This window comes from Kwoniella bestiolae, chromosome 1 (genome assembly GCF_000512585.2).
Source record: "Kwoniella bestiolae CBS 10118 chromosome 1, complete sequence".
NCBI lineage: Eukaryota > Fungi > Basidiomycota > Tremellomycetes > Tremellales > Cryptococcaceae > Kwoniella > Kwoniella bestiolae.
This window is the reverse complement of record NC_089241.1, coordinates 6,838,336-6,864,805: the sequence shown is the minus strand read 5'-3', so window position 1 is coordinate 6,864,805 and position 26,470 is coordinate 6,838,336. Positions and strand designations below refer to the sequence as shown.

General features: G+C 48.1%; 10 protein-coding genes across 10 annotated transcripts; 4 read left to right on the top strand and 6 right to left on the bottom strand.

Annotated features, from left to right (window-relative positions):
- Window positions 1-618: 618 nt before the first annotated feature.
- Window positions 619-1,565, bottom strand: I302_102582 (uncharacterized protein; the record flags this gene model as incomplete). Its single annotated transcript, XM_019187948.1, has 2 exons — window positions 619-1,454; window positions 1,523-1,565. The coding sequence occupies 2 exons, from the start codon at window positions 1,563-1,565 to the stop codon at window positions 619-621; spliced, it is 879 nt and encodes a 292-aa protein (XP_019050826.1).
- A 1,209-nt stretch (window positions 1,566-2,774) lies between these two features.
- On the bottom strand, window positions 2,775-3,529 carry I302_102581 (uncharacterized protein; the record flags this gene model as incomplete). Its single annotated transcript, XM_019187947.1, has 2 exons — window positions 2,775-3,418; window positions 3,484-3,529. 2 exons carry the CDS (start codon window positions 3,527-3,529, stop codon window positions 2,775-2,777), a joined length of 690 nt encoding a protein of 229 aa, XP_019050825.1.
- A 726-nt stretch (window positions 3,530-4,255) lies between these two features.
- Window positions 4,256-5,067, bottom strand: I302_102580 (uncharacterized protein; the record flags this gene model as incomplete). Its single annotated transcript, XM_019187946.1, has 2 exons — window positions 4,256-4,959; window positions 5,019-5,067. 2 exons carry the CDS (start codon window positions 5,065-5,067, stop codon window positions 4,256-4,258), a joined length of 753 nt encoding a protein of 250 aa, XP_019050824.1.
- A 453-nt stretch (window positions 5,068-5,520) lies between these two features.
- On the bottom strand, window positions 5,521-8,776 carry I302_102579 (OPT family small oligopeptide transporter; the record flags this gene model as incomplete). The annotated part of the gene is made up of 11 exons (XM_019187945.1): window positions 5,521-5,728; window positions 5,781-5,876; window positions 5,943-6,030; window positions 6,094-6,831; window positions 6,886-7,567; window positions 7,633-7,748; window positions 7,809-7,916; window positions 7,989-8,346; window positions 8,421-8,499; window positions 8,554-8,627; window positions 8,693-8,776. 11 exons carry the CDS (start codon window positions 8,774-8,776, stop codon window positions 5,521-5,523), a joined length of 2,631 nt encoding a protein of 876 aa, XP_019050823.1.
- A 2,165-nt stretch (window positions 8,777-10,941) lies between these two features.
- I302_102578 (phospholipase B) lies at window positions 10,942-13,501 on the bottom strand (the record flags this gene model as incomplete). Its single annotated transcript, XM_019187944.1, has 7 exons — window positions 10,942-11,355; window positions 11,474-11,833; window positions 11,925-12,102; window positions 12,221-12,678; window positions 12,851-13,025; window positions 13,109-13,266; window positions 13,328-13,501. 7 exons carry the CDS (start codon window positions 13,499-13,501, stop codon window positions 10,942-10,944), a joined length of 1,917 nt encoding a protein of 638 aa, XP_019050822.1.
- A 1,081-nt stretch (window positions 13,502-14,582) lies between these two features.
- I302_102577 (uncharacterized protein) lies at window positions 14,583-16,772 on the top strand (the record flags this gene model as incomplete). The annotated part of the gene is made up of 3 exons (XM_019187943.1): window positions 14,583-15,152; window positions 15,239-15,790; window positions 15,894-16,772. The coding sequence occupies 3 exons, from the start codon at window positions 14,583-14,585 to the stop codon at window positions 16,770-16,772; spliced, it is 2,001 nt and encodes a 666-aa protein (XP_019050821.1).
- A 618-nt stretch (window positions 16,773-17,390) lies between these two features.
- On the top strand, window positions 17,391-18,083 carry I302_102576 (uncharacterized protein; the record flags this gene model as incomplete). Its single annotated transcript, XM_019187942.1, has 1 exon — window positions 17,391-18,083. The coding sequence occupies one exon, from the start codon at window positions 17,391-17,393 to the stop codon at window positions 18,081-18,083; it is 693 nt and encodes a 230-aa protein (XP_019050820.1).
- A 313-nt stretch (window positions 18,084-18,396) lies between these two features.
- Window positions 18,397-20,022, top strand: I302_102575 (uncharacterized protein; the record flags this gene model as incomplete). The annotated part of the gene is made up of 4 exons (XM_019187941.1): window positions 18,397-18,657; window positions 18,847-19,059; window positions 19,290-19,721; window positions 19,894-20,022. 4 exons carry the CDS (start codon window positions 18,397-18,399, stop codon window positions 20,020-20,022), a joined length of 1,035 nt encoding a protein of 344 aa, XP_019050819.1.
- A 439-nt stretch (window positions 20,023-20,461) lies between these two features.
- I302_102574 (uncharacterized protein) lies at window positions 20,462-22,397 on the bottom strand (the record flags this gene model as incomplete). Its single annotated transcript, XM_019187940.1, has 10 exons — window positions 20,462-20,585; window positions 20,679-20,787; window positions 20,981-21,177; window positions 21,268-21,288; window positions 21,347-21,447; window positions 21,513-21,578; window positions 21,648-21,734; window positions 21,802-21,978; window positions 22,100-22,192; window positions 22,269-22,397. 10 exons carry the CDS (start codon window positions 22,395-22,397, stop codon window positions 20,462-20,464), a joined length of 1,104 nt encoding a protein of 367 aa, XP_019050818.1.
- A 424-nt stretch (window positions 22,398-22,821) lies between these two features.
- On the top strand, window positions 22,822-24,674 carry I302_102573 (uncharacterized protein; the record flags this gene model as incomplete). Its single annotated transcript, XM_019187939.1, has 7 exons — window positions 22,822-23,082; window positions 23,145-23,255; window positions 23,320-23,905; window positions 23,995-24,101; window positions 24,173-24,284; window positions 24,359-24,441; window positions 24,531-24,674. 7 exons carry the CDS (start codon window positions 22,822-22,824, stop codon window positions 24,672-24,674), a joined length of 1,404 nt encoding a protein of 467 aa, XP_019050817.1.
- Between the last annotated feature and the right edge of the window lie 1,796 nt (window positions 24,675-26,470).

Genomic DNA, 26,470 nt, shown 5'->3' with positions numbered 1-26,470 from the left:
GATGACAAGAGGAGGCGGCGACCACCTTGTAATGAGTCATCAGAGCTTAAGTCCGAAGCCTGTGTTATCGGCATTATCGTAATCACCCAGGAATGGATGAAAGGCTTCAGGCATGCATACCAGCACTCACGTGCTCAGCTTTGAACTTGGAAATTAACGCCTCGCCCAGTACCCAAAGTATGGTGGATGCCTGGACAATTCCGGACGTTTACTGTGCAGATGGTAAGAGGAACTGAACCATTTTGCTTGTCTTGTGTTATTACGGTGATGAGTGGGTATTTTGGCATATTGAGATGCTCGAGGTATGAAACCCCACCAACCCTTTCTGGCACACAACTGTGCGGTGCCACAGCATCGTTGACCCCACGGCTCAAAAGGATTAAGGCAGATGACCTAACACGATATAGATACATTTTTATTGACATTCTTGAAATTGTCGCGCACGAGACCATTCGCTACAGGGAATTATAACCAATTCTGCCAGACAAGGAATGTATCGAATAAGTAAGAAGAACGAAAATTGAACTGAAATAAGATTAGGCCAGAGGGAAGAGTGGGAAAAGACAGGCAAAAATGTCCGACGGGTGTAAGACAACCCTTACTCCGATTGAGTCCAGCTTAGATATCGAGATTGACATCAGCGGTAACTTCGGCGCCGAGGAGATCAGCGGTGACGGTAGCATCTACGTCTAAAAGATCACCATTGGTGCCGGTGGGGCCTGGAATCCCAGCATCTTCTTCGGTCACCGTCGAGATGAATGGGGGGGTAACACTGGCGCTGGAAGCGGAAACGGATACGGAAACGGAGGGTAAAGCGAACGAAGTGGTAGCCGATGGAAGGATTTCACTGCCGATTCCAACCAAGTCGCCGAAAGAGGCCGAAGCACTCGCGCTTGCAGAGGGGACGGAGAAGCTCTCGACGTTGCTTGCGCTGAAGCTGGGGGTGGGAACTGAGAAGGAGAAGCTAGAGGTGAATGAGCTCTCGAAGTCTGAAGTGACGGAAGGGGTAGCGCTGGCACTGGTGCTGGTCCTATTTCTGGTTCTAGACACCGCAATGGAGGTCTTGTTGTGGCCATGGTGTCCGAATAAGCCGCCCAAGAATCCGCTGGAAGGTTTGGCGGAAGCGCTGGCGGATGAGTTGTGGTGGAAGAAGGAGCCACTTTGGAAGCCGTTGCCGTTACCAGTGGAGTTGAACTTCTCTTCCAAGTCGTCAATGATATCTTCTACATCGATGTTAGAAGGAAGGGTGATACCAAACTCGCCCAAGATTTGAGTGACATTTAGGTTTCTGAGGTTGGAAAGATCGATGTTGTGTTCCTCAAGGACTTCGGTGAGGTTGAATCGACCACCTGTGTAGGATGGGAATCTAGCCGAGGTGGTGGAAGTGGCGTTATTGCTAGGAGATGTGGAGCTATGGTGGAAGAAGCTCCCAAATAGAGGAGCAGCCTGGGTGCCTGTAAGGTGGTCAGTGATCAGCGGAAGCGCCAGAGGAATGACATGTACGCGTCAGATGTTTACTCACCAGCGATGGCAGCAAGAGAGGCAACAAAGGTGATGAAGTACATGTCGAAGATGCTTTACTGATGAGTCGACCGACGAACGAAGCTAAATGCGAAATAAGGGTTGTTGATGCTGGATATGTTTGCTTTCGACCTAGAGGAACTGTTGAGTAGAGACCGAAAGATCGTATTATCGAGGAGGTTAGGGGGTTCTTATACCTTTTCCGAGCGCAACCAACTCGACGTATGTCGCGATGGAAATGACACCATTATTGCTCAATCTTTGCACTATTCCTGTCTCGTACAGGTCATAAATTATATTGGAACTTTGTTTACTTCGATGACCTTGGGCAATTCAGCACGTTTGAAGCCTTGAAGGTCTAGCTCATAGATGATTATTAGATGAAACTTCTTAGTGGTAAGCTAATCATATTGCACGCTAGCCCATTGGTCTGGCCTTCCGAAGCAGGTCTTCTATGCAGAAGCATGCAATGCTTCCAGTATGTTGTATCTGCCGGTGTAGCTGGAATACGTTGACCGAGCTACTCCGACTGGTGGAACCAAACAAGACAGCTTAGCATGATGATCGAAAGACAAGCCGAAACTTTCCACTGAATCTCAAGCCATACAGTACTATGGTCCCATTGATTTGTTTACATCAAGCTCCCTCTGAGTATCTCATTTATCCGGATCAGGAATCAATCAGACTTTGTTTACGTCCGTTTTGTTTGTCCATTTTCCATACCATTCAAATAGGCTGAGAATTCCACAGCCAAGGACATTCGATCAGGGTTTAGCGCGAAAGCTTATCTTGATAAGATCGATTTTTCAAAATTCCGAGACCCTTAATTTTCCATTCAATGGTTATATTCCTCTTCTGAGACTTCCGCTTTCGGTTTGGATCCTGGGTTTAATGAGTTTCCAGAATAATTGTTTGCGACTGCGAGTATTGATTCAACTTGTCTCACTTGACTCACTAGCAATCATATAACAGATGGCGCCTTCATTGCTCATTTGTTTGTTTAAACAGACGGTTGATGACGCGTAGTCGGCCATGACACTCGAATGGAAAACTAAGGAGGAATTTGGGCGGAACTCTGGGAACCGACGTGGGGTACACAATGCAATACATCGCCGATTGTCCTTGATTCGAGAACAACTCCTACATACGAAGTGAGTTAGGCTGGACCCCAATCTACATTGCCCTCATACTCCAACTACATATATTACGGGTTATATGGGCCACTCCGAGTAAGGAGAAGTAGGTGCTCAAGGTTAAACACTTTGTACTGGAGGGGGAACACCAGCAGAAGCACTGCCAAAGGGTGATCCAGCAGGTGGAGTGGTACCAACGGTTCCAAAGGCGGAAGCGAAAGGAGGGGCAGGGGATTGCGAGCTACCAATGAATTGGCTACCAATAGCTCCAGAGGCCGATCCAGGCTTGGCCGCCGCTTTACCGGCTGGTCCAGCAGCGATCCCATCCCCTGAATCACCAGACAAGCCTGAAGCGCCAAGGACACTTCCGAGACCACTGCCAAAGGGTGATCCAGCAGGTGGAGTGGTACCAACGGTTCCAAAGGCGGAAGCGAAAGGAGGGGCAGGGGATTGCGAGCTACCAATGAATTGGCTACCAATAGCTCCAGAGGCCGATCCAGGCTTGGCCGCCGCTTTACCGGCTGGTCCAGCAGCGATCCCATCCCCTGAATCACCAGACAAGCCTGAAGCGCCAAGGACACTTCCGAGACCAGAGGTGGTCGGCGAACCTGCATTACCCAATGCTCCGCCCCCCACCCCTGATCCTCCAGTCACAGCAGGGGGAGGAGCAACTTGTCCTTGGCTGATTGCGGGACCGCCGCTGACGATGCCGTTCGCATTCACATTGTTGCCGCCAAAACCTTGTGCGACCGGCGCAGCAAGAGCTGAACATCGAGGTGGTGATCAGCCAAAACGGTTGTTTGTGGTGAAGTGAGTATTGGACACTTACTACAAGAGGCGAAAGCGAAGACAGGAAAAGCAATGGAGAATCGCATGTTGACCAAGTGGGTTAGGCGAATCGTTATTTAGACGTAAAGAGAGTGGGGATGAATTAGACTGTTGGAAGTGAATCTACCGAAGGATGGAAAATGAAAGCGCAATCAATGCTATGGACTTCTTGTCGACACCAGGCCTGATGGTTGGGATGATTGAATATCTTGGATGGTTCCCAAATATTTAACCTTGGAAACGCTCGGTGAGTAAGTGTCCAGCCAAACTGAGGTACGATGATCGACATTGATAATGGTGGGGCGATCTTGGACATCCTTTGAGGTTAAGCCATTATGATCGTCCTGATGGATAACCTGAAGTTTGGAAGAGAAGAGTCCCCGCCGGGGTAATAAAGTAAGATCATCCAATCTTTCAGCCAAACCTGCGGGATCCTTTAAGATATATCGGTCTTCTGACCCCTGATTGTCATTGTTGAGAGACGTGACTAATCCTTGTGTACCTCCTGCATGAGGGATGCGATTGACCAATCTTGATTACATTTAATAGCTAGCGGCCTTGAATTGCTAGCCACCTTCAATTGCCAGCGACCTTTGATTCAGAAACTCGATCATTGCACTATGAATGGAGAAACTGAATGCAACTATAAGCAAAATTGCATAATGTCCAAGACGGTACTAACAGTAAAGACTGATTTAGGGATTATATCAAAGGCAAGAATGGAATGTGCCTAATTGTCTGAAAGGGTCATGCTGTATGATATTAATAACAGCTTAACAAGGAGCACCACCACCGCCTCCACCTCCACCACCACCACCTCCGTGTCCTCCGCCACCGGGCATACCACCGCCTCCTCCCATAGGGGAAGAACCTCCGTGACCACCAGGCTTTCCACCACCGCCACCACCGATGATGTTTCCGAACTCATCACATGGCAAATCCGGCATGGAGGGCTTCTCGCAGCCTTCTCCTTCACATCCTGAAGAAGGAGCGGGAGTTCCACAGTCCTCTCCCGAACATCCTTCGGAAGGAGGGGGCGAAGAGGGAGGAGGTGAAGAGTGAGGAGGTGAAGAGGGCGGGGGAGAAGCAGGAGGAGGTGATTCAGGTGCGGGTGGAGGTAATTCAGGAGCTGGAGCCGGGGCTGGAGCTGGCGCAGGCGCTGGTGCAGGAGCGGGTGCCGGTGCCGGTGCCGGAGCAGGGGCGGGCGCAGGAGCGGGTGAACTACCAGTATCACCGGTCTCACCACCTGAGCTGCCAGAGTCAGGGGCAGGGGGCGCTGGTGCGGGTACGGCAGCGGCCTCGGTAGTTCCTGGAGGAGAAGAATCCTGGCACTCGGTAGTTGCTGGAGGAGGAGACTCGCAGTCCTCGCTGCAATCGTCAGCGGGGGCGGGAGCAGGTGCAGGGGCGGGGGTGGGCGAAGGAGCTGGAGCAGGGACAGCCGCCTCGGAGGTCATGGGGACCGGAATGGCAGTTACGGCTGAGTGGCAACCATCTTGTATTAGCAACATAAAGGTTTATCAACGCCTGATCACTCACCTGTAGAAGCCAAAAGAGTAATAATACCGAAAGCGAGTGAAAGCTTCATTTTGTCAGAAGCTTGTTGTGACAGGTTAAGTTATCTAAGGTTATCAGGGAAATGAGTGACTTGGAAGGGATGGGGAAGGGAAGGAAGTTGACAAGTTGTCTGAGGGGACGAGATGACTGCGAGCTGCGTAGTAGGCTTTATATGTGGTGAAAGAGTGACAACGAGAATGCATGAACAAAGAACCACAGAAGAGCTCTTGTGTGACTACATTTACAAAGATTTCCCATCCCCTCCCATTGGGATTCCGCGAATCCTAATCTAAATCTTATTTCGACCCAATTTCGCTAAGCTCCTTTATCCCACCGACGCATTTTCCCACCTTCTTCCACGTATTGCTTTCACATTCTCAACCTCCACTACCATCCAACCCATAGATCTCCCCAAAGGAGTGTTTCACCTCGCCCAAAGTTCTCACTCATCCCAGTCTTCAGCATAAAATGCTACATCCTTTGTCTACACAGGGAGATTTCCCGGGGCGGGACCGAAATAGCCAATATCAGGGATTGGCAATCTCCTACAGGCGACATCTTCGCACCCTTGGTATGAAACGGTGTTTCCCCACCAATTCACCTCCACAGCTGGTAGTTGGATGGCAAAGAAGATGACGATAGCGGCAATTGCAATACCACATTGCCAGGCGGCCGCGAGAACAAAGTTGTATCTGAGACAGGGATGTTAGTGGGATAATCTACTTATCAGTGCAAGGTACTCACTTTGACCAGAAGGCCAGGTATCGCTTTCTCAAATAGAACCATGAGAAAGACGCTAGAGGAACCGAGGGCCAAAGGTATGATAAGTTGTAAGGAGCCCTAGATGGATCATCTCAGTCACTTTCTCATGATGCCTACACCCCGATTATATCCATCATGACTCACCAATTGAGACCTCCGTAACAAAGCATGACGGGATGGATCTGTCTCAACCATGCAGTCCTGGGGAATCGTTTTCTCAAGAAGTAGATGACTGTTATCGCTCATCAAGTCAGTAATTCTCACAGAATCCCAATGGTCAGGCCGATAAACTCACCGATAGGCATTGCGAAACCGATTGGGAATCCAGCCATAAGGGCTCTGTATTGACCGTTCGAGCCGAAAAGCTTTTTGGGACCCAAGGTACCCCAGAAGACAGCAGCCGTGAAGAAAGTGTTGATACCAGGACATGAGAAACCGAAAGGTGCTTCGGCTGTACAGACATTGGGAACCTTGTTCATCTGGAAGTTGAATACACCTGTACACACCAAGGTGGAGATCAATGTGGCGACCAGTTGAGCCACGAAGGTATGTCTGGGAGGAATCTTGAGGTAGTGAGCTACTTTGAGATCGCTCGAGAAGTATATAGCCTGAGCGGTAGTGATATATCCGAAAGCTTTGAAGTAGTTCATGGCCAATGCGTTACCGGGTGTCCAGGCACCACCGATAAGTTCCGCCAAGACGTTCATGGTGACTTGAATACCTGTGATGGCGGTGACCAGACCGACCGGAACGATGAAAACGATACCCAAGGCGATACCGAACAGCACGACCGCCGGGTTGGTGTATGTTTCCCAAGCGCCTATACCGGCCATACCACATCCCATAGCGAAGAGGAGGACGAGGAGATACCACCACTCGGGGACTTCAGGGTATGATCGCATCAATCTACAGTGGATATCTTCGGTCAAATCGTCCTCTTTACTATCAGTCTTCTTCCTGCGAAGACTGTGCCACAATCCCTTCAGGCCGTGTATAATCTCTCGACGGTGGAAAAGAGCAGCGTACGAGATGGCTATGATAAGTGTCAGCATCCTGGTAGCTTATACAAAACGTCGACTAGACTCACTACAAGCATACTGGGCAAAGAACCAAAAGTACACGACCAAATTACCGGCAGCCATCCAGGGTTGAGAGTAAGTTTGGTATTTGGCGGCGTCAAAGATCCCTCTGTGATCAATCACTTTCTGCACGTTGAACGCTTTACCAGCATTGTCGAAGACATGGTTACTATTGATAGGAAGATAACCAGTGTGCCAAGTGTTAGACCAGTACCATGCAACGATCATGAAGAGCGCGATGACCATACCGATGAACTGGTTGATCGTTCCGAAAGCAGGCACGACCAAAGGGTTGAAATCGTACGCAGTCAAAACGTTGAAATCGAAAGTCGGCCAGGGATTCACTCCTAGACCGTTATTGAAACCTACGATATTGTTGAGTGACACATTGTTGGGGCTGATCCAACTTATCCAGTTGAAGCTGGATAAAGCGGTGAATAGGAACCCAGGGAACCAGAACCAAACGAACATCGCGGCAAAAGCTACAGCAAAAAGCTTCATTCGCGACCAGTTGTAGATCCGCTTAAAAGGCCCAGGTACGGCTGGGTCGGTGTCCGAGTGGAAGGCTCGATTCAAAGCGATAGTGACGAGTGATCCTGGCCACACGCAGAAGGAAGGATAGATCAGGAATCGTCGCGCTAACCCGGCTAACCCATATCCACAGAAGTTGGTACCGAGACCGATAAGGATCTGTCAAGTCGCGTTGCTTTAGTATGCGTCAACGAAGCAATAAACGATAACGGCACAGTACTCACCTGGTAGCTGAACTCAGATGCATAAGATTGGTTGAAGTACTGTGGCAGGAACTGAGAAAGGATGATGTTAGATGTGTAAGGGGTGTTATACCCGACGGTAGCCATAATGGTGATCACTACAGAAAGATGTTAGCCTCTCCTTAGACAATTACGTTCTCGAAATTCGTGAGACGCACGCATGTGCTCCTTTTTATTGAATTTTCCAGGATTAAGGCTGTGTCTCTTGCCAAACAAGGTGAAACTCCAGTCAGGAAGCAGCTTTTCACAAAGTTTACCAGCAGGATCTGCAATTTTAAGTTTTTTTTTCAGAAGTGCCACACACATTTGGATTTTCGATGAAATGAAAGTGTACTCACAAGCCAAGAGCTGAGCCACCTCTGACGAGACTCTAACGGCAGGCTGTCTAATATCGAACAGCTGATTGATGAACGCCCCAATGATGACATATATAATACCGATGAACCAAGTCCTAAAAGTGAAGGAAGGCATCGAAGGATCGTCGGTGTTCTCCACGACGGCTCGTACTTCCGCGTAGGGGGAGTTCTCAGTGACCATCAGAGCTTCGAGTTTCATCTCTTTGATCAGCTCTGCATGCTCGGGGTCGTGAGGATTCTTCATGATCGTATCGTCGCCCAGGAAAATCTCGACTCGTTGGAGAATGTGGGCGGGGAAGTTCTGGTCGTGTTGGTGCATTTCTTGGACTTGCTTCAAGATCTGTTAGAGTGAGCATAAGATGCGTCAGCCACGAGCTATCCTACACATACAGTGGTGTAAGGGAGGATGCTTACGATTCTAGTTCTCTCCAGGGTCATGGAGTTGAGCTTATCCTCAACAGCCAAGATATCCTCCCCAGTCATGCCGAGGCCACTGCACCCAGATTATCAGCACGATGCTGATATATTACTGTCGATGTGTACTCACCCGTGTTGAGCCACATCTTCAGCCTCTGCTACTGCATCCACATACACACCTTTATCTGCTCCCGAGATCTCAGCCTGACCACCAGGGGTATCAGCCTTCCATTTTGTCACTGATTAGTATATCTGGGAAATCTACTAACCTCCGTCTCCAAGCTTTTCTTCTCATTTTTCACATAAGTCAGCTCATCGGCTTGACCCCTCGTGATATCCTTTTCTTCAGCCATGATCGTCAACAACGCCGAAGGCAATTGGGATTTTACGAAATGCTGAAGTTGGGGGATGGAGATATCTTCCTTCGTGTCTCCTAGGCGTCCGAATGTTCTTATATACCCTCAACCTCAATCTCCCTTATCACTATTTCCCGTTGGTAAACCGCTTATCTAGCTCCGACCACGCCTTATCGACCTTATCGAGCCCCAGCAGCATGGTCCACATGGTGTTCGAACGAGAAATGAAACCTTAGGAACACAATTTGGAGTGGATGTTCCGTTTCCCATGTGGAGTCGTGTCATGAACAGCTTCAGGTACGATATCATCCTTTCAATCCATCCCTTGATTTCCACCTAACTTAATGTTGCGTTTGTAGCATATATGCCGTATATCCTATCATCGGGGGATGTTGGTAGTCGACCCGGAAGGGAGAGGGATGAAACCGGATGCTATTGTATATCAGTCGACCTGAGCTAAAGGAGTGTAAGTAATTGGTAGTTCCGGCCGAGCGAATCAACCATTACATGGGCAGATTCCGGTCCATGTCAGTAGATAGGACGTTTGCATAAAGCCACACACGAATAAAGTTCGCACTACCGTCCCACCACCATGCACACACCCATATGGGCCGTATACATCGGCGAATGATAAGGCTCGGATCGATCTGAGAGATATACATCTTGTGATGATGTGAATGACAGAATCCTTTTCTGACGAATCAGACGACGTCGATATAGTAAGAAAGCCACAAGGCCACTCGTGCGAGTTAATCCGGAGTCGAAAGGACCCATATGGGCGATCAACGATAAGAGTTTAATTAGAGTTGCGGCTTTCCTTAAAAACCACGCTAGTGCGAGTGATTCACTCAGAAAGAATATCAGGCACTCAAGTCTCGTCACGGGAATCAACTCCTTCTCTTGTTTTGTTTGGAGATCCGGAAGGCCGAGGTTCGATCTGGATAGAGATGCAGCATGAACAAGTATGATAAGCACCCGGCATTCTCTTGGCGTTATTGCATGGACTGAGCACCCTGCCCAGGAGCAGTAGCAGAAACACCCCATGAGGAGTTAGGTGGAGATTGATGGTCTCGCATGGTCTTGTCGTGTCTACTTGTGAAAGATATGTCCAAACGAAGGAAGCATGCGGTATTGCGCATGATGATATCACATCACCGTACATCGCGATACGGTTGGACTGGATAAGCAGGTCGAGTCTGATGACCAATCACCGAAAAGGGTCGGCAATCCTTTGCTTTGACTTTGCCGAGAATTCTTACGGATTCCGGCTTCCAGCTGCGTTCTGTGCACACGACACACACTTGTACGGTATATTTAGCGCGAAATCAAAATATCTATATGACGTTAGATGCACTGTTCCATGCGGTTCTGAAAAGGTGAGGTAGATAAGGAGATTCCGGATGTATGGAGCATTCGAAAGGCTCCCAGTAGGCGCCATGAGCGTTTATTGTACAGTACAATACAGTCACAATCACCAACTTTGAGCAGGGACCACCCTGTGTACTGGCCAGGGGCGGTGGCGGCGAGTTCAGAGTAAGCATCTCCCTAGACAGATGGCCTTGTATATGTTTGTCTGCCCAGAGTCACTCTTAACCTGAATCGCGTATGCATACCACAAAAGGCAGGAACAATTCCTCTACATATCACCATATGAGAGCTACCTGTCACCGTCCGCTATGTGTACGTGTATCTTTCTTTCGGGGGTAAAATCTTCTCTTGGGCTGGTGTATCGAGGCTGACTCTACGCCGGCATGAAGAGGACCAGGACTCAAAACTGATCGGAGGTAGACTGATACTGTAGTAGTAGTATCCAGGTAATCTCGCTTTGCATTACTCGGCGCAGCCTCTCTCTCCACTGTAGTACCGGATCGCCATGGAGCCGTACATCATACTGTTGTGCCACCGGGGACGAACGGGATGTGATGTAGATCAGCAGAATCAGGATACCTCCGGTACAACCATGCCATATTGCACTGGAACCCCTAACAAAAAGACTCCGGTCGAGCGTAAGTACAAAAGTCATTCGCATGTCCTCTCATCGCAACGACTGAACAACCCTCGCCAAATCCTCATCAATGCATCAAAGCATATTATATTCGTCATTATATGTCGTATCATACACCCACCCACATACGTATCATCGTACATCATCTCAAATCATCTCATGACAACATCGCCAACCCCACTCCCATCCCCACACCCAGACTCGCCATCCACCCACCAGCACCTCTAACCACCCTCATACTCGCACTACTAGTACTCTGTGTATTCTCCACCCCCTTCGCATCTGCCTTTCCACTACTCAAACCCCTCGCAGTAAGCCAAGGCGGCACACTGGCAATCTGAGGTTCATATGTGTTGGGTTGCGTGGTATTATCGTCTCCTGCCCAACACCACGTGTCGAAACAGCTCTGACATTCTGCTGTCCTATTTGACGAGGTATATTCGAAGGACCTATCTGTAAGGGCACATGCCAGACACCTAGGCCACGTTTCGACTGTACCGTTCAGTGTGAGTGATCGAAGGCCGTTGTATAGTACTTCTCTGGCTTGCTCGTCAGAGTATTCGAGTTGGTACTGTTAGATATCGGATTAGCCATCACCGTTCAAAGGTGGTGCGACATCCGGTAGAACACGGGATGATGGGGAGCTTCGGAGAAGGGTGAATATTGGATGATAGGAAGAAACAACCCACAGTGGAAGTATTCGCAGCCGCACTCCAAGGATAACTCGGCACATAAACAATCAAAGGCGTAGTCGTATCATTACATCCGAAAAACGTCGGTCGAGTATTATACCCACCATTGATAAACCCATTTTCAGAGGGTACCTCGGGCATCCTAATCTGGGTACCGGTATTTTCAGCTAGTACTTTAGCCCTTTCGAAAGTCGTTCTGAGAGCGGTACCGTTCGGCCAGACGTAGGGAGAATCATAGGACGAGTCGAAAGCTATGATTGCGTCGACCTCTCGGAAGGGGATGAGGAGGGGTTCGATAGGGATGTTCTGGTTGGTCTCGCCTGCGTCTACTAGGGTTATGTATTCGAATGATGAGATCTAGATAAAAGACCATGGGGGGTTAGCTGAAGAGTATTGGGGGAGAAGCAAGTGAGTGAGAATGAGGTGGAAGGGAGAATGCGCTACTCACTGGGTTCTCGCCAGGGTTGTAGTTGGCAAATGAATTGGGTATCCTCGCTATGTCCTGCTGATCTTCTCCCAGATTCTCCAAGAACCCTTGAATGAGGTCGGTGACCAGACCGGAATCTGAATTATTAATTTGCAGTAAAGCACTGTTGAACAAAGTAGCCGAAGTACCCATTACGAAGCTGATTCACATTGTCAGCTAAACCTTTCTTACCCAAACGCAAGGGGGATGGGGATATGCGGATGAGTGCATGTGAGATGATGGGGACATCATCGATGATATTGGTTTGGGGAACTCACGACAACTGATCAAATCCCTTCCAACAAGTCCCATTGGTTTGCCCATTGTTCAGTTCACTCCCCAGATACTCCAGATTTGTGAACGCTCCAATAGACTTGACTTCACTTCCAAAAGCCCACGAACCAAATTCGAACGGGGTAAATTCCCATACAGTCGCATTCTCAGCAATCACCAGTTCACCTTGTTCCCTCTCCGCTGCTATGATGATTGGCATTGGCAAGCTCCCATTACCCAATTTCTGTACTACCGAAGGGAGAGACGAGAAAGTGAGGTTGGGTGAGTTGGTTAATTGGTATTGGGAGGGTAAGACGTGTGAACCAATTGCGAGACCCCATAGATCGGTGAGCTGGGTGGGGAAGCCTGCGTCGGATTTGGCGTTGGTCTCTGATACGAGGGTTGTGTAGAAGGATAGTTTGTCGTCGGATGGGAAGACTAGATTGGAGTCGAGGTTCCACAACTGCACGTTGACGGACAGGAATCAGCATACCCACCCGAGCAAGTAGGGAAGGATTAGTAACTGGAAAGAAGCAATCATATGATGGGTACAAGATGGGAACGTTGAAGAGGGATATAGCCGATGTGGTGTTGTGACTGTTCAGACGATGATCATGGAGATAACCAGCACTCACATTGTTTAACAAGTTGATAGGTAATTCACCACCGTTCGACATGAAACTCCCAGTCGCCCAACTACCACCACTCAATCCAGCCCAGTACGTTACACCGTCCAACCAGCCTCCTAACCCACTTGCAGCACCTTCGGACGACTCGTTCATCATTCCCATAATTCCGCCCAGACCGGTCCTGCGGAAGGACAATCCCATCCCCATCAGTTGATACCCTGTCCTCACCCAGTGGTATTTTACACACATCGTAAGATGACTTACAACATCGCCCTGTATCCACCACCAGCCAAGGCTACACCGATCGTAGGTGTTCTAGGAGGGTTGGCAATCCCATGAGAAGACGCCATGGTATTTATAGCTGGACCTGTGACCTTCTGTCGATTCGCTATGAAATCTCTTTCTCCCGATGCCAATCCTTCCTACACATACTATCAGTATAAGCATAACAGTAATGCGGTTGGAGAGAAGTAAAGTACGTACCGTAGCGTTCCTTATCCATGTCCATCCCGTTGGACAATCCACTTTGTACGGTGCATACGATTTATCTGATAGTGCCCTTAGAGCTAGTTCTTGAGATGGAGAGTATGGGGCAGGATGGGGAGAGGCGAGGATCGAGGGGACGGCGAGCAGAGCGATTAGAGCTGGGGTGACCATTTTGAGTGGTCTGCCGAAAGTAGTGTGCGATGGTTCTCAACGATGGTTATGAAGAGGGCAGAGAGAGAGAGGAAAGGAAAGAATGAAGGGGGAGATATGATAGAGTGTCCTTTTTCTATGTGTATTATCTGAGATTGAAGTGAAGAGAGAATGAGAAAGAGGGAGAGTATGTATACACCGCTACGATCGCCAAGAGTACGAGTGGAAATTGAAAAATGAAGAAGACTAGTATGCTATGCTACCATTACTATGACTATGATATAAAGGATGACAACAACCGAGCATACGACCATTAATAAAATTAGAAAATCAAGTCGAGGTATAATCCCCGATCCACCCGGGGGGAATGTCCGTCACATCAGTCATCGGATACGTGGTCATTTTGGTCGATACGTTGGATGAACCATGCATCGCTTCGGTGTCTCTTGTCGCTTGCCAAGCATCACGTCGGTTCTGATCAATTAATTGGCAACATGATGTTCACAGCTACGAGCAGGCAAGCAGGTCACTCGGCGATGTCTGCTGGTTCCTTGTTGACATTGCTCTGTGCCTTTCAAGGGATATCTATCTGCAGTGGTCGTTTGACCTGCTCATGCTCAAAAGAAAACCAAACACCAAATTCAAGCTTAACTGGTAGTAACTTGCCGCATCAACTTATGACGCAACAGCATAACAGGCACAGCTGTTTATCAGCCTCAGCCACCGTGTCCGTGTGATTAAGTAGCATATCACGTGACATGATCCAACTGATGACGAGTGGAGGTGGTCCAACTTGTATTCAACCTTGTTTTGGCAGTGGGTGCGTACTACTACCGCATATTCATGCGGTATCTCATTTTCATTTTACCTTACATCTCCACTCTCATTCTTCTACTCCCTGTCTTCACCTGACTCTCTCACACATCCATCTCTGTCTAATACCTCCCCACTCAGGACTGATCATCACTCTGCGAGCGATACTCACACCCCTTTGACCTGCTGTGACCGGTTCCACAGCACGCCTACAACGAAACCAGCTCAGCTCAGCTCACACCGCTCTCATCGCCACCCACCATCATTACCTCTCTACTCATCAATCGACATGACGAAAAGAGCCAAACTCCCCAAACCACCCTACGCTCTCCCTTCAAAGCTCCAGCACAAGCTCAAGAAGAAACGTAACTTCCCCTCCATCAAACAAGACCTAGATGGTCCAGGCAACGACCCACCACACCCCTACAAGCGAAGAAGGCTCTCAACAAGTTTGGATGTCCATTCTTCCCTTCCCATCTCGCTTCTATCGGAAAAAGAGCGAATCAACCTACCCATCATTCCCAGGCTGGTCCTCACCTCGCCTACACCCCCACCTAGGGGACCATCACCCGCTACCCTCATTTCAGTAGAGACATTCGAACAGATATTCTACCACCTCCGAGACGGTATTATGAAACTCCCCCTACCTGATTTACCCATCAACCTCAAGACTCCCACGAGGCATACCGAGGATATAGACAATCAGCGATTGACGAATGAGGAGGTATCGACGTACAAGAGGTTCTTGGTGAAGAGACAGTTGAACGATATGAGCAAAGTATGTAGAAACTGGAGGGACAGAGCGCGCGATACCAGGCATGGGAATGAGGTTATCATCATTGGTGAAGATGATGGACATGTAAGTATCGTTCCTGTCTGTGCATCTTTTCTTTCAAGCAGGGAATGATCATACACAGCTGACCTTTGTTCTTTTCTTGACTGTAGAGAGCATTCAGAAATCCCTCGGCATGGTTTCCCCTACATTCCACCAAGCCTCTAAACCTCACTGTTCAAGTATTCTTACCTACCTTCATCAAGATCATCAACGCCCTAGCGGACATCGCCACCCCTATAAACATCAACAAACTTACCATCCTCCATTCGTTCCGACAGGAAGGTAGACCAGACGAACTCTTCGATCAAGAGCTGGGTGATAATGGAAAACCAAAGTACTCCATTGAGAAGATCGACAAGTTCCTGGAGAAAATCAAACCCAGATCGGTCCATGTGGAATGGTACGCTGGTGAACTCATACTCACCAAGAACTGCATCAACTCCATTGCGAAGACTGTGAAGCGCGCTCAATGGGATCCGGAGGTGTTGGAACAGAAATTGGAGAAGGGGACGAAAGTCAAGACTAGGGATTACGACCTGCCATACGACTGGGATATGAAGAATGAGCTGTCTACGGTGATGACTAATAGGATGTTGATAGTCTGGAGAGATTGTATGGTCGATTTTGCATTGAGGGCGAATCACATGATGATCTTAAAAGAGGTGAGTGATATTTTCGATTTGACGCCTTCGCTACACACTTTGCATCTGATTTATCCCAAGGGCTAGAGGCTAAACTGATACTACGATGTATTGTGGTACATAGCTCCGAGAATCAGCCAATTTCGGCGCGATCAAGAAATTCGATTATCACGTTGTAACCATCCCCCTTCGTACAGTCAAAAAACAACACCCCCTCCCTCGACCATACGATTCGCCCATTCCCCCCGTGGGATCACTGCGATCCATCGATAATATACTCATGTGGGACTTGCGATGGCGTGATCCCAAATGGCTACGACGAAGAAACAAGGCCGCCGCGAAACAACGAGACGAGTCGTATAATTGGGAAGACCACGTTCCTGACCCACCTATCGAATGGACCGTCTGGGGACCATTTGATATGTGGAAGCAGCAAAAAGATCGAAAAGCCTTCAAGGGTGAGGGAAAGCTTATACCATGGAAGGGACGTCAAGAAGAGATTGACGAGGCTATAGCTCAATTCATATTGCTTAAAGCGGAAGGTTGGGTGAAGGGGTACGATTGGATCGATAAGAGTGAGAAAGAGAATTTCGAAGATATGATTCATTTCGTGGTGGAACGTAAACACAAGGTGAAGAAGGGTCCGAAGGTATTCAATAATAACAATTTCCTCCTTGCTTTACACCATGAGGGACGAATATTGGATGAAGATCTAATTAGAAGTAGGATATTGGAAGTGAAGTCTAGAGGTAACAAGGATTTAGTAAGAGCGATGAATGAGGAGATGGCATATATCAATGCCCCCGAATGGAGACAGGAGGAATATAATAGAGATTACATCCGAGTTTGGTTGACGTTGCAAAGTGAGGATGAGAAGAAGATGCTCGTTGAGAAATTACGGAAGAAGTATAAGACCAAGGGGCTTTATACGGTGATGAATTGGGCGCTTTGGCATCCTTCGTCGCCTGGGATCAAGTTTTGCGTGGAGCCGAGGTTGATCTAGGGGGATGCGGGGGATAGAAGATAAGAGGGATCACGGTTTGGTAGTTGTAGGACAGGAGGAGAATAGGGTGTTGTGTGAGGGGGATGTGGTATGGGTATAAGAATACTACATATCTGTTCTTGATTTCTGCCTTTTGCTTTTTGCTTTATACATCCATACGTCATAGTCCGGTTCGATAGTCACTTACATATACATCGATATATATACTTGTTGTAGCTTGTGGTCTGTGGATACCTTGTACTTTGTCCTTTTATACGTACTTTATTTGTATCTTGCCATTGTCATGTTATGTAGATTGACACCAAATGCATATGAGCGTATTACTACACAATCGAGTCAGTCTGTGCGTTGATAAAAAGCACTACCAAAATTGCATCAAAGGAAGTACGTCAAGGTGTTGCTATCGAGTCGATATACCTACCATTGTTGTTGGAATCAAGTCATCAGCTACAGTAATTCTTCCATACTGTACATATCGTCCCGCTATGTAAGGATGATAATCTGCTTCTGCTTTAGCCATTTCGATCGCCCAGTGACAATAAGAATCTCGCGACAGATCGCGCTTACACTCATCTTATACCACGTACACGCACATACTCCACACTTACACAGCCCAGAATGTCTGAGCCAACCTCGCCCAACCCCGCTCAGCCGATCAAATGGAAAGATCTCCTACAATGTTCCCCCGAAGAAACCCACGGCGGAAAGACCATCTCACCGGGTGATCCATACACCTTCCCCTCCCCCTCTCCCTCTCTCACTTACACCTCCCCGACGCTCCGCCTACTTCCGACGGGGTGGACCAAACCCAGCTCCAACAGCCCAGAAGGGGAGGGAGGATTCATCAGATATATATGGTGGCATGCCTTCCATCCGGACAGGTGCCACCGTCCAGGTGAGATTAAGAGCTTTCTCGATATTACCCTTCTCACTCTCCATCCATTTGAGGGTTTGAAGGGATGTAACGATATAATACTGCATCTGAATCATCCAATGGGGTATATGGGCCTGTTATATGATTTATGTCCTATAGCAAAAGAGAAGATGGATGAGGATATTCCATGTTTTAAGAATGAATGGGACGAGGAGGAAACGCTGTTCGATGAGAGACGGTATGAATGGACTCATCCGCATGATAAGGAGAAGTACATCTTTGAGTCTGAGGGGAGATTGGAATGGATTGATAAAGAGGGGATAGGGAGGGAGGAGAGGGTGAAGTTGGAGGGGGATGTGGGGTTTTGGACGGTTAGATTGCCTGGGAGTATCAGGGGATTGAGAGAGAGGAGGTTGGGGAGGAATAAGCCTGTGTAGTCAACCTCATTGTGTGTTGATGGTTAGCCCGACTTGATCTTATGCAGTAATCGTAGTGATCGTTATCTTATCAGCTTGGTCGAGTGAAAATACACGTCAGGTCAGGAACGATTCCATGACTGAATCAACGCACGGTCCTCGTTGAGATTTCACTTCCGATCGATTATTTCTGAATTTGTCTCCATGTTTTCACCAATATCTATTGCATTTTCAAACCATAAGTCACTATACGTATCCTACCAATAGAGATCTTCACCCTTACTTTCTTTCACTCCCATCGATCCACTCCTAGTCCTGATCTCTGCCAATCGCAATGCCAAAACCCTCCTTCCCCTCGCTTACTCAGCGTTCCTTCTTACCCCGCTTACCACAGACACGCATCCTACGCCGGACGTACGCTACCTCTCAGACTTCCAAAACGTCCCTCAACATCCCCTCGACCCAAGGAGGTCCTCAAGCTCCCCTCGAATACTGTTCTTCTTTGGTACAGCGGCTGGACCCGGAAGCGTGGTTGTGTAGTTATTTTTGGCCGGGGAGGGAGAGGAGCTGGTACCTTGCTTGGAGGGCTTTCAATGTGGGTTAAATGTCTTCGTGCTTTGAATCCGATCCCCGGGGACTCGTTCAAGAGGGGAACGATGATATTCAACAAGACAAGAGAATATCACTCCACTGCCTTCACTCACCGAATGATGGCCCCTCCTCACCTGCTCAGATCAGATCCATCAACCCCTACCACACGCTAATGCCCTACATAACACCGTAGCTAGAACTCCACCTAATAAGCACGACCATCACCCAACCTGCCCTAGCAGCCATCCGATTCCAATTCTGGCGAGACGCTCTCAAGACCATCTTCTCCACTGATCCCGATACAGCTAGGAAGGTACCGCAGCATCCTGTTGCGCTTTTGTTGGCTGATATGAAGAGGAATAGACCTGTGCAGAGGTATTACCTCAGTCAGATGATCGAGACTAGGGTGGGTGGTTTCACTCTTGCGACTGATGAGCTCGGTGGATCGGCAAGGGCAGACTTCGTGATGGATTGGTGGATGAGGGTTATAACTGTCCTTTGGGCTTACCTCATCCAGTATTGGGAGGATGCAAGGAGGCACTCAAAGCCGGGCTGGAAGGCTGGACCTTCATGCCGAATCTCCCTACTTACCATATCTGTATGAAACCAATCGTAGCTGACAAACACTTCACCCAGGCCAGAACCCTCTCCCTCCCCCCCGCCTCACCCACCCTCGAATCCCACTTATCAACCCACACACCCCTCTCCACCTCCCTCCTACTCGGTCCCCTGCCCATCCTCCTCCCCCCCTCCGACCAAGCCTCAGCACACATTTCCCACACCCTCTCGCACCTCTCCACACTACTCACCACCGTATCCCTCCTGCGCACTCTGCCTATCCTGGTCTCCTCCAAGAGGCAGATCAACCTCCCCTCGGACATATGCGAGAAACACCGTATAATAGAGGAAGAGGTATTACGCAAGGGAGCGGAGGCGCAGGGGTTTAGGGATGCGGCACTGGAGATTGGGACGAGGGGGATGGATGAGCTTATAACTGCTCGGAGGGATTTGAAGGAGACCGAGGGGAAGGTGAAACCTGGTGGGGTTATGCCTGTTTTCTTGTCTGCCGTGAGTTTGCTTTCTTACATAGATCCTCTCATTACCCCAATGAATCTGTTATATATCCCATCACTATCGATCCTTTACCCGCTCGCGGCTTTATATAGTGTCATATACCCTGCAATGGATCGTCTACCGAACTTTCCCCAACTACTAATGTCTTTTTCCGTTCACTCTACAGGTCCCAGCGGAGAATTACCTCAAAAAACTTGAAAACCTAGATTTCGATGTCTTCCATCCGGATCTGCAGAAACACGATTGGAAATTGGCCCCAAAGATTTGGTGGAGGTATCAGAGCGGGAAGCTGTAGGAGCGCTTCTGAGATGGTGGATCCCACGTTGGAGATACGAGGCGGTCTACCGGTGAAAGAGGAGGACCAAGAAGGGCAGAACACGCACCGAGAGGTAGTATCACTCGTGGAGAGACCACCTCTATGCATCTTCATTTGCACGTCATATATCATATATCATAATATGCATTCTCATTATACATCTTCGTCACCTATTTAAGGAGACTCTTCTTACATACGACTATGGAGAAGATTGCTATTCTACGGTAGATATTCACCTAATGAAAAAGAAAACCAATCTTCTTACAAAGGACCGTGCTTCTAATTTCTGGTCTGTCCTCGTTTTTCGTCCCTCCCAATCCAACTCTTCAATGAAACTTTCTCTCATTCATCCAACCAGACAATGAATCTGGAACGCCCATCTCTCATCGAACGTCTTCCACGCCCTCACCCCTTCAGCTTATCGCTTAGGTGGTTTCTTATTCACTTCCTCAGGTTTGACAGGATGTAACATCACTTTCGTAGTGTTTGAACCTTGAGGTGGCACTCCGCCATGCCCCTTCGACCAGTCGTATGAGAGAGCGCTGGAATAGGGAGAAATCGTAATCATCAGCTGTCTGCGTCGACATAGACGTAGGAATGATAGCTGAATTTGCGATGAGAGACGTCACACTTACTAAGCTATTATCTCGTGGGTATGATTGAAAGAGGACGCTACGATGGGTGTACCGAATTGAGGGGGTCGGGCGTCGGTATCTCCATTGTTCAGATCTTTACATGAGAAGGCTGTGGTGTAATGTAACGGTATGTCAGCATATGGGTCGAAAAGCTGTATCGTCGTCTGAACCACGACTCTCGGACGTGATGATTATTCGTTAAACAACAGAGATATCGAACTCCACCTGTCAATCGTCCAAATAGCCAACAATCCTCGAGCATGGACATCAGATATGCGTATTGGAAAAACGTCCACACTCACTCTTCAACTTTGTCCTAGCCACACCATCCCAGAACGTCAAACTCCCATCACTCCCACCCGTACAAAAGGTATATTGAGTCTTGTGGAAGGTTATCGTGTTGATTGCGAAGACATGCTGTGAGCCTGATACGGCTGGGGATCCGGGTAAAGTGCCGTTGGGTATATCGTATCGATGGCATTTGAACGAGTAGTTTTTCCTGGTCAGACGAATACGGGCAATGATCAGCTGTTTGGCATTCTGAGAACAGAAGAGAGCGGAGCAGCGTATTGAGTGTCGAGGTACTCACTTGTCATCTCCACCTGGGTACCTACGCAGAGATAGAAGGTCAGCTGATTGTGTTATCCGAAGGGGGAGAGACAGCTCACTGGATAGCAACTCTTCCTTCCACACTACCAATGGCGTATGCGTCACCTGTAGGGAAACATTTGACTACTCTCGTTTGCCACTTCAGAGGTGATTCAATAGTCTAATTGACGGGACGAATATAGTCAGCTCACGGTCCTAAGTGGAATGCCCGTTACTTGAGCTTACCTTGTAGATTGTAGTTGGATTGGAAAGGTTGATAACGTGAATCTGCCTGTCTCCTGTGGCCACGACCTATGTCCATTGACATCAGCTACATACTTCATTACGTGGCCCCGAAGAGCAAATGTTAGCTGGACTTACCAAGAGCGACACAGCAACGTCCATGGAATAAGCTCTATCGGAGAGATCCAACGTAGCTATGGGGTTGGGTGATCTCAAGTCCCAGTACTGATCGTCAAGATTAGCTTTCATCTGCTGGAATCATCTTTGTTTAGCTAAATTTGTAGACACCCACCTTCAACTTCTTATCCCATCCTGCGGTAATCAACACCGGTCCGCTCCCTTGTATCTCAGCGTACTCTATACATTTTATGGGGGCGTCATGCTGGGCTACCTGTTGTGCTTGCTGAGTTTGGACGTTGTACATCTGGGCGGTGTTGTCGCATCCTGCCGAGAAGACGTATTGACCGTCCTAGATGTTCATTGAATTATCAGTAAGATTGTTCATGGATATATGGATGGACCAGAGGTTGAAGAAAGCTTGTATGACTGGGATAGGATGAGAGCGGAAGAGAAGCAGAGGTTGAACTCACCTTCGACCACGCCAAATCTAATACTGGAGCTTGGTGCGAGTACATCGCTTTTCCTTGAGATTGACCTTGAGAGTTCACATCGTATAATCGTACCTACATATTACCTCGCAACATTAGCATTTCTTGCTAGTTCATCAAGAAGATGTGGAAGGGGATAGAGCTAACTCACGTTATTATCCCAACTTGCTACCGCCAAAATATCAGCTGTAGGACTGAACGCTAAGGCAGATACTGAGTCCGGAGGTGGCGATGAGAGCTCTATATCCTTTGCTGGAGCTCGGAAGGCTGAACTGAGCATAGTGATTGAGGATCAAGGAGTTTGGTAGGAAGGAAGGAATGAGGCGTGGTGAGGGGGCTACCTCTGAGTTGTTTTCCTTGTCGTTGGATTGAGTGACGTTGAGATCTGAGGGCGGATGATGACCTGAACGATGTTGAGAAGGAGATGACTTAAGAGGAAAACAACGTTGAGAATGAGAGGAGTATGAAGGATGTTTTCTGAAAGGTTGACGAGCGTGTCTTGATGTTACTAGTTCAACTTCTTTTGGTGGCAATGAGACCTACAGTATACAGCGCAACCGTGGGAAAGTATTGTTTTTCACTATTTATCATCATCTTAAATTTCTGGAAAAACACCTCGTAGGTGATCTCAGAGTCGATCTTGTCGGTTCTTTCTTTCTTTCTCTCATCCACTGTAGCCTAGATTTCCTTGCTACATAATCACAATGGCATCCCTCACAGAGCTATTCCAATTCTTGGACCAACCCAACCCATCGGTCCGACATCTGGCACTACAGAATCTCATAGGACACACACCCAAAGCATCAGCCGAAAGACACATCTTCATTCCTTCATCTTTCGCCGGGGGAAGTGCAATTTCCAATGGAGGTGGATTATTGCCTAATAAGAGGAAAGAAGGGCAGGAGAGCGATGAGCTCAAGATCAAAGCTTTGCATGATCTAGCTAATTTGTGTAAAGATCAAGCTGTCAGTTGTCCATTTGCCGTACCCCACATGGCGCAGAGCTGATACCGAATCTACGAAAATAGGCTATTGCCCACGATGCGTTGTCTGCTCTTATCAACCTATCGGATACACTTGCCGTTGCTAGACATCTTGTAGATAAGGAGTTCTTGGTGTGGCTGGTGTCATATACTGCCGTACGTCTCGCCTCTCTTCTATACCTCGACTCCTGACACAATTGCTTATACATGTTACCATCAGAACACCACTTCCCCACTCTCCCCCTTAACTTCCATGCTTTTGTCCAACCTCACCTCTCATCCATCCTTAGTATCATCCTTGACGAACCTCACCATCCCTCTCGTACCCCTACCGCAATCCAAACACTACCCACCTTACTTCTTACCAGCCTCAGCATCCTCCTCATCAACCACTCACCCAGATTATCGAGACCCCTCGGTCCTACCCCCAAACGCAGAAGCAGGCCAATCTGACGAGATCGAGATAGATGCTATCAGAGCTTTGATACAGGCATTTGAAGACGGTGCGAGCGAAGGTGTAAAGGAGGGTAAAACGGGAAGTAAGAGGAAAGGAGAATGTCATTTCTTGGCATCGGTATTTGCCAACATATCGATGGCACCCTCTACTCGACCTCTTCTCCTCACCCCACGACCTCCCTTCCCTCAACCGTCGACTGCGGCTCCGACGGAAGAGGACGAACCGTTATTATCGAAGATTGTGGTATATACGGAACACCCCGATACGATCAGACGGGGAGGTGCGATGGGATGTATTAAGAATTGCGCGATGGATAGAGGTAGTATGGGGTGGCTGTTGGCTTCTGAGCGTGAGTGTTGTAAGAGCTTATGCCCTGCTTCGTGTGGGTATATGAAGTATAAACGAGACGATAGCTGATTATCGAACACCCGAGTGTAGATGATCGAGTGAAATTACCTTCAGATCCTACGAGGAAGGTAAAAGGTGTCGATGTGCTACCCTATGTGCTGGCTCCGCTGATGGGTCCGGAGGAGTATGACATCGATGTGAGCTTGCTATCAGTCGGGTGTCCGGGTCTCCCTATGCGTGATCGAGCTGACAAGGATAAACGTAATAGGAAATGGAAACTCTACCACCGACTTTACAGTTCCTACCACCTGAGAAGGAGAGGGAGAAAGATACTGTATTGAGGATGATGTGCATTGAGATTCTACTGCTGTTGTCAACGAGTATGTGATCGTTATCGTTGTGGATCATCTGTTCGGCTGCAGAGCGAAGAACTGAAGCTGACGCGTATATGCAGCATTTACCGGTCGAGAAGCCCTGCGTACGAGGGGAGCATACTATGTGATCAGAGAGTTGCATAAGGTAGAAAAGGATCAGCAGGTGAGTTGAGCCTGGACACTGTTTGTCCACAACTTTCGATAACATTGATGAGAAGTACACTGCTGATATTTAAATTGGTACGGATGCAGATTCTCGATTCAATTGAACGACTCGTCAACCTTCTTCAAAGGGATGAAGGCAATGATACGAAAGATGACCATGTACAGGAGTTGGTGAGAGGCCAGAAAGTCGAGGAACTCAAGGATGATGAGTTGGATGTTGTAGAGGTATAGATATAAACATAGACTGATAAGTGAAGGTGGGTCGTGATTCTTGTGGAAATGCAGGTCGTTCATAGCACATGCATCACATTACATTCTTCCCACTGGCCAATCAATACTGGAGAGCAGGAACTTCTCTCCGCGAGCCGTTCTTTCTTGACCCGCAGTAAATCCTTCATCCAATCAATAACATGAAGCCTCGTGAAGTCGCCATCATCAGCTGAGGCACGACGTGTCCTGAGCAGCATGAGATGAAATATAAAGCCTGAAAGTGATATCTAACACGCCTGACTCGCCCTTTGAGGGGTCCTCTTGCTTCAACCATCTTCGGAAATTGGCGAATCACCCCGCACATCGGTTGGGCAGCGATTTAGACAAAAGAGAGTTTTGCGAGCAATAATGCTGGGAAATGTGTCACAATCATCGGAAAAATGATTCATAACAAGGTTCCACCCTTGACGGGTTTTTGCCCTTAACGGTTTTTTCACCATAGAAGCGATTTTTGACCTCTTCATATCTCAGCCCACAGAGCAGCTAGACACTTGAAATCTTGTGTACATATGGGCGATGTAAATGTCCCCAGGGTTCATGAGTTATGTTGCTTGAAATTCCACCAGCTGGGTGCATATACCAAAAAACGTTTTTTTTCGGTATATTTTGGCTAACTGCAGCCTATCTATGCAGCAAATTGCCATCAAATCAGGGGGACAATCTATGTGCCAAGATGTGTGCAAAGTTTCAGCCCTATAACTGCTCTGGTTGAATTATGATGAAGCTGATTAGGAAACAGAAAAAATGCCTCTCTATGGTGGGAAAACGCCAAAAAACACGCAAAAACCCGTCAAGGGTGGAGTCTTGTTATTGGACCAAGTGGATTCTAAAACAACCATTGTGTTGTACTCATAGTGTGACAGACCGTGGAATTGTACGAATATATACAAGTATTTGCGTACAATTGTATGAGGAGTAGTGAATGCTATTCTACTTAGACCCTCGGGATTGCTCTACCGCTCCTTTGTTGCACTGGCAAGGCAATCAAATGGTATAGCAGAACGGAGTTCATATACATATCTGACTGATTGAGATACGGCACTCCCACGCAAGCATGGCTAATACCAAGCCCATCATCCTTATTCAAGAATCTCACTCGCTAAATGCATGTATAGTATATGAACACTTCGAGAAGATAGTCCCGTGACCTCGCGGAATAGTGGAGATCGACCTTGGCTAGAAATCGTCGCCTGCGGGATGCACGTGTGTAGACGAGAATCTATATAAAATATCTAATTTCCCGGACTGAGGGTGTCCCGTGGCAGTCGAATGAGGATTGGAATCGGGAGAGAACGATCCAGGTTGTATTTTATAGCAAGTATATTTGCTCAATTGACTTCGGTACTCCCGAGGGGTGTACGTCCAGTCAGGATTTGGTTTATCTTCGGAACATCGATTGGTCGAAGGCTAAAGGACATTGAAATTACCGCTGTGATAGTGGAACTCGATGTCACCCCCTATCGGCTTGACCGACGTATCTTGGGTTTTCGCTTTGGAAACTGTCCACATCAGACCGAGTGAATAGCCGCACACAAGCCCAAGACTGTAAATATAGTTCCGGGACACCATATGTTTTTTCTGCGCACACGTTGTCCCGTTTGACCACTTTGGTGGGGACGGTAATGTCAATATAATTTCGATCGGTACTTATGTTCCAGTGGATCACACAGTCCGGCGCAAGAGTCAAAAGTTCCGTTGCATGAAAGAAGACGGAACCCTCTGGTCGGCGACCGATTGCGGCGGTGGTCCTTTGAGTG